General features: G+C 41.8%; 1 protein-coding gene across 3 annotated transcripts in view; it reads right to left on the bottom strand.

The window, feature by feature from the left end:
• furina (furin (paired basic amino acid cleaving enzyme) a) overlaps nt 1–12,015 on the bottom strand; it is a 100,774-nt gene that overhangs the window by 25,908 nt on the left and 62,851 nt on the right. For all 3 annotated transcript variants that reach the window (XM_037755091.1, XM_037755100.1, XM_037755110.1), the window contains exons 5-7: nt 11,093–11,221; nt 9,714–9,790; nt 1,557–1,645 (exon numbers count right to left, since the gene is read on the bottom strand). In XM_037755091.1, coding sequence (XP_037611019.1) covers nt 1,557–1,645; nt 9,714–9,790; nt 11,093–11,221 — 295 coding nt within the window. The remainder of the gene's footprint in view (nt 1–1,556; nt 1,646–9,713; nt 9,791–11,092; nt 11,222–12,015) is intronic.

Here is a 12,015-nt window from a genome sequence, read left to right as displayed (position 1 = left end):
AGTGGTGCGTGTTCACTCTGCCCGGTGGGTCAGCTCGGTGTGGGAAGATCCCCTCGTGGGAACTCTCCCCGGCGCTGGCTGGCCCTCGTTGGATTAATCATTGAGTAATTTTTTTAAGAAAAAGATGAAACAACTCTGATTCCAGCTTCTTAAATGTGAATATTTCCTCCGTAGTGGTGCACCGCGACCAGCTGTAGGTCAGCTTGTAAAGGCCTGGGGTGAAGGTGGCGCTTTACAGCACCCTCACCCAGACCTCGCCGCTTAGTCCTCTCTCCCTGTGGGGAGAGACGGTGTGACTGTCAACCGGGGTGGACTGTCCTCACCCATGGACCCCGTCTCGTTTACCATGCTTTGTGGGTGTGACTTTTTTTTGTTTCCGTGTCATCACCATTCATATCTGTACAACCAGTGTGTTTATGATTAAATTGTCTACAAGAGCACAAAGTTCTTCATACATCTAGCACCTTCATTTTGTTCTCAAAGTGCACCAGATTGATATATTTAACTTTAAAATGTAGGCTACAAAATTTTCTTTCTAAATGCATGATGTTTCCAAAGTCAGAGAGTAATCTTGATCTTAATATTGACCAAAATAATTGTGATTAGGATTTTTGCCATAATCAAGCAGCCCATCTTGTTTTGTCCCTGAAATATTCAATTTGCAAAGATAAAAAGAAGCAACTCCTCCCATTTGAGAAGCCGTTGCCAGAAAAACATTTAGCTTTAATAATAACAAACTGTTGATCACTTAATATATAGTGGATTCCTGTTGATTGACTAAAACAACGAGAGAATGTGCAAGAGAGAGAGGGAGAAAGAGAGAGCGAGAGAGAGAGAGATCATGCATTGCTGTAGAGCAGCGGGGGCTGACATCACAGCGGGGCGTCAGTGAGACCCTGTCAAATGTGTATTCTAACTATCTAACTTCAGCCAAACTGACACAGCTTCAAAACAGATCTTATAGTGGGCGTTTTGCCTTCAACATACTATAAAGACAGTGTTTGCAGTACTACAGTCAAACTCTGAGGCTCTTCCTCTCACTTCTTTAGAAACACCATCAGCACAACCAGATGTCTCTAAATACATCAAGTTAGCAGTTTATCAGGTACAGTCTGTACTGTGTATTGAAGGGTGTACATAATGTTTTGTCTCTGAACCAATTTACAGTAGATACCGGAACATTAGAAGTGAGTTATATCAACCATTTGACTTGTATACGAGTCGAGAGCAGTGCATTTGACATTTAACACAGTGTCCATAAAAGCTGTAGCACCAAATCATTGCAGAAACTGCATACCACTGTGCTTTTTCAAAACTGTCACTCCATGCAAAACCACTACAGTTACAGTGAATTGGCAATCCACATCACATCTGTGGTGATGCTCAGAAAGATTCAGTGGCGTGCTGTGCCAGGGAAATGGACTGAAAATAACACTGGCGCTGCGGAATAAGTAGTTCAACTATTCTGGCTGTCAAAAAAAGAAAACAGAGATGAAACTCAGGTTTTCACCCGTGAGATCGAATCAATTATCCACCTGTTTATGGTTTGACCTTACCTCCGATCTTGGCATTGTAGGCCACTCCGACTCCACAGATCCCATTGTTGGCTACTGCGGCCACCTCTCCTGCACATCGTGTTCCATGCCTGGATAGGAAGAATGAGAAAGTGAGAGGTAAGGAAAATGCTTATCCTTGTGTCGTTCACCTTATGACACAGCATTTTACTGTATAAACACAGGTAGTGTACACATGTCTAACAACGGTTGCTTGTGAGGGAACGTGCTCCCTCCTGCACCGAGGTCGAGCAGTAGACTGAGACAAAACAAACTTGTGGAGACAGCGTCTTGGCTTTGATTCCTTTAAATAAATCTGAATGGCTAAAAGAAAACATTCAGCCAATGAGTGGAGGCCTATGTACATTATCTATGGCCTTCTAGCATTATAACCTTGGAATGCCTACGGGGCCTGAATCAGGCCGAGTGAAAAGGGAAATAAGATGACATACTACCGTCACACATGGGAGGAAATTGTGAATTACATTTGCCCGTTTCACAATAGGTCTTTCATTAAGCCTGAGCCTCTGTAGTAAGACCTAGCTCCGGGCACCGCGGCGTAGAGATCCAAGAAGCCGCTACAGAGGGGCTGATCATCACATTCCAGTCAGGTGTATTCCCCTAGTCTGCCAGATGGATACGCACTCTTAATGCCTTTCAAACCATGGCGCAATCCCCGCTGGAGTGCAGCCATTCCCAGACAGGAATGCTGGAGCCAGGGCAACACTGTGCCACATCAGGAAACAACAGAAACCGTGGACATTCACTATTCAAGGAACTATCTACGCCAGCAGGTTTCCATTAAGGCACTCTGGGTATCCAGCCAAACCAAAAACACGAGAATCAAAACACCACATCAGCAGCAGACATCCTCCTCTGACACAACAGGCTTTATCTGCTGTCAGGATATGAAGGTAGCCTGCCAAAACTGCCATTATCACTTATTAAGGAGCATTAAAGAACTCTTACATTTAAATGGAATTTAAGCTGTTCACAATTGACAGGTCAGAGGCCACAGAAGCCATAACCCATATTTATTTGACTAACTATTTCTAATAACCGTTAAGACGTCTGCTTTCATTTAAGACACAGGTGTAAAGACAGAAGGTCAGAGAATTGTAATTCATCTGCTGGCTCCTTGAGATCTCTTTAGACACGCTGATGAGCTGAGAGGGCGGAGGTTAATGTCAATGCCATCGGCGACATTGGCACCATGTCTCTAATGTGTCACAGGACGACAGTTAGATGGAGTCACAGGCCCGGCTGCAGCATGCTAATAAAAATCTTTAAAGACACAAAAGTAAACACACACACACACACACACAGAGAGAGAGAGAAATGTCATCTGGATGATTTTTCAGAGAACCTTATCTCGACATTCCTGGAAGTGCCGGCCTGTTGACTTTGGGAGTCGTTATGACCTACAGCATCCGTGTTTGTGATGCAGCGGATGATAAGGAGCAGCTCAGGTGTCTGCGATGGGATGCCGGGCATGCACAGGCCGATACCTCCAGTGTTCAACGGAGCCTTTCTCCAAATCTTCCTTTGACACATTCATTACAGTCACTTACATGGTAGACCGATTCATAGCATACAAATGCTGTTACGGAGGTGAAGCTCACTGATTCTGAATCTGATTATGCAAGAACTGCTTGCATAATCAGACTTTCGGGAGTGATTTCTTCCTGGGAGTGATAAAATGGATACAAGACGATATCCTTTTACTGCTCCCACTCACTGCTCAGGTCAATTTGAAGACGAGTGCATCGGTGGGTCAAACACTTTTGTGAAATTTTCTTGTGAAAGCAAAACTTAAAGAAGTCCCTTATGTAAAGGAAATCAGAATATATTATAATATCAAAGAAAACCGAGGAATGGACACATATATTAACATATTGAAAAGCTGGCCACACTGTATTTAGCATTATTGCTTTGAAATTTACTTAAACTTTTATCAAAATTAGGGCTGTGTATTGGCAAGAATCTGGCAGTATGATATGTATCATGATATTGGGGTTATGATTCAATATATTCCGATATATTGCTATTTGTTTTATCTAATTTGGGGAAAACTGTTATAGTATAAAGAACACACCACCATATGCATAAAATCTGAGAAAAAAAAGTTGACTTGTGTATGATTTATGATTTCAAAGAGGACCTATTATGCTCATTTTTCAGGGTCATACTTTTACATATTACATATGTACTACTACATCTTTAAATGCTTTAACGTTCAAAAAACACTTTACTTTTCTCATACCAGCTGTGCTGCAGCACCTTCTTTACACCCTCTGAAAACGACCCCCCTCCCCCCTCCGAAAGTCTCAGTCTGCTCTGATGATTGGTCAACCAAATCAAACTCTTCAGACTCCACTCCAGCTTCGCTCTAACTAGCTTTGTTTGAGGGCGTGCCAAACTAGCCGCTACGCAGGTATTATGCAAATTGGTTACTTGGTGACATCACCATGTTACGGAAGAAAAGGCGGGACTTCAAGCGAGGTGTTTCAGGCAGTTCAGAAGCAGTGTTTCTGTGAAGGAGAGTAACTCCCTTTAGCCTGGACTTTGGCCTTTGTAACTTTACATATCATTTACATGCACACAAATACTACACAACACACACTAAAGGAAAGGGAAATAGCACAAGAGCATAATAGTTGCTCTTTTCATAGTTTACGGCCCCAATCCCCAAATGCAGAATTACACGACAGCTAATTAGTAACCTTGACTCTGTGAGTTCATCTGTCAACAGGATGATCAGTCACGATGATGGAGCAGCCAGTCTTCTGACAATGAGGGCAAAGCACGACTGCATGTCCTCAATGTGTCTGTATGAACACATTCTTACTGATCTGCTGTCCTGACAAGACCTACAACCAAATGCTGGATTCCACCTCCAGGCCCGCGGTTCAGAGAGGAGGCTGAAGAGGTGACAGCACAGCGCAGGAGATCATCACATGAAGTGTGAAACCAATCCCAGACATTGTCTGAGGGGACAAAGAGCTGTCTGTCACTACAAGTACAGCGTTGTTAACAAGTCACACAGATTAATGATCGCTGCTGTAATATCAACCTAATAGATTCCCTGACACGCCGGAGGACTCTCAGACTTCAGTTACTACATGACAGAGAAGTCTCAACTCTCAACTGCACTCAGAAAATCAGCTCCATTAATTGCAGAGATGCTCACTTTCCCTTCTAACACCTTATATCATTCAACAACTATGTGAACCAACTCAAGCATGCTGTAACGACTAAATCAAGAAGTCAGATATGACGGCAAGCTACACAACAAGAGACGTTTTAGGATTCATACGATTCATTTCTGTAAAGGGTTTTACTTTATTTTTTATCTCATGCAATGACCTTGTGATCATTTGAAGGCGACTGTGGCTCAGAGGTAGAGCGGGTCGCCCACGAATTGGAAGGTCGGCAGTTCGATACTCAGCTGAACCCCAAATTGCTCCCAAAGGTTGTGCCATCAGTGTGTGAATGAGTATTTAGATTAGATCCTGATGGGCAGGTTGGTACCTTGCATGGCAGTCTCTGCCATCAGTGTATGATTATGTGTGTGAATGGGTGAATGCTGACATGTAGTGTAAAGCGCTTTGAGTGGTCGGAAGACTAGAAAGGCGCTATATAAATGCAAGTCCATACATCTTAAAACAAAACTAGCTTGCTGGACATAAAAGCTGGTTCGTTTTTTTCTTCACACTTTTGTTAGATGTAGTTTTCTTGTTAAACCCTTTCAGATATGTTTGTTATGAAGAGTTATATAGTGTATACAAATGTAATTGTTTGAGAAAAAAATATTTAAATTTATCATAAGCACTATCACGTTGTCCTTGTCATGTCTTGACACAACATGCTGAGGAATGAATAGCCCACCGGTCTAATTTAGACGAGCTTCCAGCAGACCAAAACAAAACTCAATGAAGCAACAGTCAATTAGTGCGAGTACCTGCCACATTACCAACTTAATGGAAACCATCCATTCAAAGACTAAGTGGTGCGCGCATACCTGCGCTGCTTACAGTTCTCATCTCGACACACTCACACAAGCAGTTAGTTACTACTATTTAAAACACTTTCATGCCTTCACTTTATCTCAACAAAACCTTGATTGAATAAAAGTAACTCACTTCCTGGAAAAAGAAACAGGAGAGTCTTGAATAAACTTCAAAACAACGTTTGCATCTGATACGTTGCCATCATAACTTATGTTGATAATAGGAGATAAAGGTGAACAAAGAGCAGTTTCAGTAAAGTCTTGTTTCGATTACAGCGAGAACAAGCCCCGTGGCAGATCCTCGGCACAGAGACTAACTCAGGTTACAGCAACTACAGTCGGCTGCAGGCCCGAGGCCAATAACACCATCAGTATTCATACCCACAGCTGGCAGAACCATTATCAGCGTGCAAAACCTAAACCGCCCCTCTCTGGAGGCTCGCTAAAAAGACATACTATTGTCATACAGATGTGTCTGTGGATGTAGTGCAAAGATGGGAAAAGGATTCACTCAAACCTGCACTGGAAAAAAAGTGCACAAAGCCGCTTTTTTGGCTTATTATATAAAGATCAGACACTGATGCTGCAGGTTTTCTTGTGCTGCGTAAACAGCAATCCTCTAAGGTGCACGTGTGATAGGTGGTACTCGACAAGTTCTAAATTTGGCTCCTGCAGTTCGTGATACATACAAATTAGTGACTTTACAATAAAATGGCTAAAAGGACAAGTAACCAAAAAAAAAACATGAAAAAGACTGCCAATTATTAAATTATTATGGCTTTTGGTATCAAAATTTTGAACCCAATCCAACATTTATATTTATACAGTATATTTAGATCCCTATGTGTAGTGTTATGCTCATTTACATTACCATTAGAGACCGGACAGTTTAATGCCACTCCAAAGGAGGACAGACTTTGTTTGTTGTGTGAGCGAGGTGAAATTGAGAATGAGGTTCCCTTTTTGTTTTACTGCCCTGTCTACGAGGACATAAAGGATGTACTCTTTAGTGAAATGACCTCCATTTATGTTGATTTCTTTTGACTGGATGACTATGAAATACTTTAGTTGTGCTCCAGGAAGGGAACTCTTTTTGTAGGAGATTTTATTTGCCAACAAAGAAAAGAGAGAACGCAGAATATATTGTTTAAGATCGAGCAATAAAAAAAGCTGTAATTTCTTAATGGATCGAAATGTTTGACCACTGCAGTTGTATCTTTGGTGTATTGTAAACCCATGAGGGATGGGCACTTTGTGCGCATGAATAAAGACAAAAATCAATCAATAATATATCTAAAGGATTTCAGTAAGACGTTCAAGTTGCACATAAACTGAATTGAGAGCTCTCTCAAAGCATAACCATTAATGCAAACAAGGTTTGACGCTGCAATGACATACTGGATTGTGACATATGTACTTGTCCAACATTGCATTGATTTTTTTTCTATCTTCACCCACTTCTCGCCGAGATTCTGGCATACAACATCTTTCATTCACTTGGTGTTTCTCTCTTGCATTAGCTTAATTACTTTTTTACAAAATCATTGAGGCTCTCGAGGCCGTGGATAGTGGCGTTCGCAGTCCCTGGGCTGCACTGAACCTCAAAGGTAAATCTGAACAACTGTTGTTGCTCTGCTCATTCTTAAGTCTGTTAATGGTTCTGCCAGCTTGCTAATGAGCTGGCCTTCAGGACAAAACGCCTGGCGATGTTTATAGAGCATGGTACAGAGAGGAATATGGAAAAAAAAAAATGTCTATAGAGAGATTTATGTAGGGTCAGGTGATAATTAATCAGCCTGCTGTTTGCAGTACTGTGAAATAGGTTGCTGTGCCTTGAATATTTTGGAATATGCACATGTAATCAGCACTGCCCCCTTGTTCTGTAAAGTAAATTCACCTTATTTTTTTCCTGTTCATCATTATCATCATCATCATCAAGAAAACATCTTCATATTCATTGCTCATGTTGAATAGTGTGATTCTATAGTTGATGTTGAGAGCAAGCCTTAAAGCTGCAGTAGGCAGACTGTTTTTGGCATTATTGGGCAAAAATTCCACAATAACCTTTCAGCGTATTGTAATTCAAGTGTTCTGAGAGAAAACTAGACTTCTGCAGCTCATCATGGCTCTGTTTTCAGGCTTTAGAAAATATAGCCCGTGACGGGAGACTTTGGCCAATCACAAGTTATTTCAGAGAAAGAGAGCGTTCCTATTGGCTGTTCATTCACAGACAGGATATTGATTCATATTTGATCAGCGCTGCCTAGTTTAACCGTTTGATCAGAGTTCATGAGTGACAGCTGCTCAGAGACAGCAGGCTCCAGCCCGGCTCCGATTGGTCGTTTTCCTCCGGTCTGTGAAATCTTGCAGATGTCATTAGGAGCACCAGAGGACACCGGAGGACACAGTGGCACATGATTTTTTTTCAGATTACCTGTCTCATGCACTACTGTCAGGATTTGGCACTGTTTTTAATCATATTTGCTCCATTTCTACCCACTGCAGCTTTAATCTAAATCAGGAGGCAATAAACTAAAAAAAGACTCCATGCAAGTTTAGCCAGGCTTAATCCAGAAAATGCACATTTGGAAACCATCCTGATAGGACGGAAAGAGAAACATCTCGATCTCATGCCGTCTTAGATAAACATGAGGGTGAATGGCCACATTGCTACCGAGCCATCCTCGCTGCTCCCCGTACGCTGGGGGAAGAAAGACAGCCTTATGGAGGTGAACAGTGTTGGGCTTTCTGCAGGGAACAGACACTTACAGTCTTACACAACCTTACGCATTTTCATGCCCGCCCACAGGTTGTTTACACATGCATCTGCACCAACCCGCTGTAAAGTAAGAGAAACACACACACACACACACACAGAAATATGCTCCCTCTCAATTGGTCCTGCCACAAGGAAGACACGGAGAGCTGGGTGGCGAGAGATAAGGGCTGAGGTGAGCGAGGGTTGGAATAGAGGTGCAGCCAAAATGAAGGAAACATCAATAGTAAGTGTCTTAGCCGGGCTCGGGGCCACTATGAGCCACCAGAAGAGCTTAAGCGTGCCTTGGCACAGATTGGGGATCTGTGGAGCTGGAGGGATGTTCTCACACATTCTTCCACAAGAAATTCCACCATTTAGGGTTTTGTTGATGATGGTGGTGAGAACAGTTTGAGGCACTGGCATAGAATCTTAAAAACACTGGGCTGAATTAGAAAACAACATATTGTTTGCACTGTTTCCATGTTTATTAAAACTTTTACTGATAATTCTGTGTGTGTGGTTCTGCCCCAAAGTAGTATTCTCTATTTTGAGTATGAAAACAATTACACACCCTCTACAATCAGCCTCCACCTCTTATATGTTCCACACAGCTTGTAAGGGGGTGATACAGCACATTGCCATAGTTACAGTGTGTTCCTGCAGCTCTGACCGTCTCCCTCTGGCCTCCATATTCATGGTGCCTGCTCCTGGCCCCTGTCTCAGTTGGGGACGTTTGATTTCCATCCCCGCCTAACTATAATCTTCCCTGCCTATCACCAGTAATCACGGTGAGCCTCGGGATAAGAAAGCCTCTCAGGCCAGTGGCCCACAAACAGCAGATTACAGCGAATCAGAAATTAAAGTCAGACGGGAGGCAGGCAGCGGGAATGAAGGAAGACGGGCGAGCGAGGGCTCTCCAGAGCCAAGAGATTTGCTCTGTTTCATTAATGCTGATGAACTTAATTCAATCAATTCTCTGCAAGACATCACTGTGGTGGTAAACAACTCCTAATGCCATCTGCAGAGGCCACTGCTATAAAGCCGTTTTCTTCACATACCACCTTAATCCCAGTGTAGATTTACTCTACTTACCCGGGCTAGAGAGATGCACCGGTGGCGCCTGGCCAGAGCAAATCCACAAACTCTGAGTTGGGGGCATGATTCGTATTACTCATTGCCCATTTTTGGAAAGTAAAAACAGCTAAATGGTGGAAAATCAAAATCTCTATTTACATATCAGCTGTCAGCTATCAGTGAGGGGAACAAATTAATGAACATGTGCAATTCCATCCTGACAGCCGGCATTTAGGAAACACAGATGGGTGGTTCCCAGGGCAGGCCAGTAGACAGAGAGAAGAGTGGAAATGAAATTGTTATCTGTGTAGATTTCTACCTGTTGTCATTAAGCTGCGTGTATCGAGGCTGAGGATCTGGGTCGCCGTCATTCACATCGTAGCTGGCATCCGGGTCCTAAATAAAGACGCAGATAAGCTGTTAAGAGTTGGATGCGTTTGAGGGTCAGTTTGGTACGTTCAAGTATTCAAAAATCTGCAAAATTTAAAACAACAAAATCTGTCTGCACGAAAATTGTTAAAATCCATCCAAGATATCATCTTTAATACTAAATCTGCTGTTTATTCTGTTCTTATCGTCAGTCTGTTTGCTGCTGCAATCACAGCCTCTAAATGGAAAACATAATGGGCCTCATGCAAGAACATTTTCTTATTCTTGTCTTAACCTTCTCTTACTTTTTTTTCGTACCGTGGGCTCGTACGAGTGAGACACGTCAGATTCAGCAGACGCTCCTATAATTTCAGATAACGGTGTAAATGACCTGCGTAAACAGGGTGAATGCCACCTGTGCATAAGCGTGCGTTTATGCCACATAAGGCTACGCATCCTGCCCCATTTATCTGTCTCTGCCAATATATCAGCACGCTGTCTAAAGAAACGCTCTCTTCCAAGAGCCTGACGGATGACGCACCTGGTTACACTTCCTGTTGACCTTATTTTATAAAGAGACAAATTAATCTTCAATAAGTGCGTAATTTTAGGTGTTCATATTGATATTGTAGCGTTATACAAAAGCATCAATGGCCAATTTAAATGAATGATGATATCATTAGGCTATATGAATACATTTAGAATTATACTCTATATATATTCTATTATAATTCTAAATGGAAAGTCCAACAGGATAATGTCAACATAATCAGGAAGTGTAATTTATATAAGATTTTCATACTCAAAATTACTTCAAAGTTTATTTCATATCTTGATAAAGATATATATCATGATATAGAATGTTTTCTGGTAGTTCAATAAATAGTCTATATGAAATAACCACATGGTAAAGCCATTTTTGTATTTGTATACAAATGAAAAGTACGGAGTATTTTCTCATTTTAAGAACTTGAGTGCAAACTGAACATAACAGTTTTAAGTGAAATTATAGAGAAAAAAATAAATAAATATAGGCCTAGCCTGTATCGCGATAGAAACAATATAGAAAAATATATATATGATAGACATTTCTATATCGTTTTGACGATGTATATCATCATATTGCCCAGCCCTGATTGCACATGACTGCTATGACAGGTCTGGACCCATCGTAAATTGTGTTCGTACCTAAGAGAAAATTCATAATACGAGAAAATTGGTGAAAGTGGCTTATACGAGTGATTTAGGAGGATTTAAGAACGAATCTGTTCGTACGAGTGGTTCTTGCATGAGGCCCAATGTTTCAGCTCATTTAGTAGTTATACTCACGTAGTTCTGCATCAAGTCCGGATGGTTCTTCTCTATTCCGTCATCCAAAATGGACACCACCACCCCTTTACCTGTGTAGCCCAACTGCCATGCAGATTTGGCATTCAGGTCACGGTGGTTGACGTTGTACTGAGGACGGAGAAAGCAAACAACTTAGATGGAATCCAATTATCTGAAAGTCACCTGAGTGCTGACAAGAATGTGCTTTTAACTAAATCTGGAAGGGCTTACTCTAAAAGAAACAAAAAAAAAAATCATGACATTTGATGAAGACCGGGCTTTTGACTGAAGCATCCAGGAACAAAGGTGCAGCTTATTGAATTTCAGTCATTCTTCCTTAGTGAAAAGCTAAAGTTTTTCAATGAGGGGAAGCTTATAAAGAGTATCTCTAGCCTGAAAGCATCAATGCCATGCCTGCATTTATTATTAATACCAAGCAAAGCAGCGGTGAACTGGATGATGGCACGCAGTAATCATTCTGCATGCTTTTTGATATGCTTTTGACATTCAACTTAACCTTTGGTCAAAAGCCGTGTCTGTCTTTCATCAGGTTCAAAGCTCCTCTTTTTAAAGCGTACCGCCGGTTAAATATAATGTGTCTGATGTACCACCCGCCACATTTCCCTGTTAGATTTCAGACCCTCGTAGGCACAATCTATCAGAGAGGATGAGGTTTGTTCTTCAGCCTTGTAACGTCATTGACACTTAAACCATCAAGGAGAAAATCAATTAAAGCTGAAAGTTGTGATCTGCAATGCTGATTCAAACTGGAAAAAAGGCCGTCTGTGGCTGACACGCTGAGTGTATAATAAATCTGAGAGAGGCCTGTGCAAGGTTTCATTTTGAATATTGCTCATCAAGAGAGTCCTTCTGCACACCGACATCTTGAGCCTGTGAGCACACCGTATGTGCAGCCTGAGATC

Source organism: Sebastes umbrosus, chromosome 2, assembly GCF_015220745.1.
Source record: "Sebastes umbrosus isolate fSebUmb1 chromosome 2, fSebUmb1.pri, whole genome shotgun sequence".
NCBI lineage: Eukaryota > Metazoa > Chordata > Actinopteri > Perciformes > Sebastidae > Sebastes > Sebastes umbrosus.
This window is presented reverse-complemented; position numbering and strand designations above follow the sequence as displayed.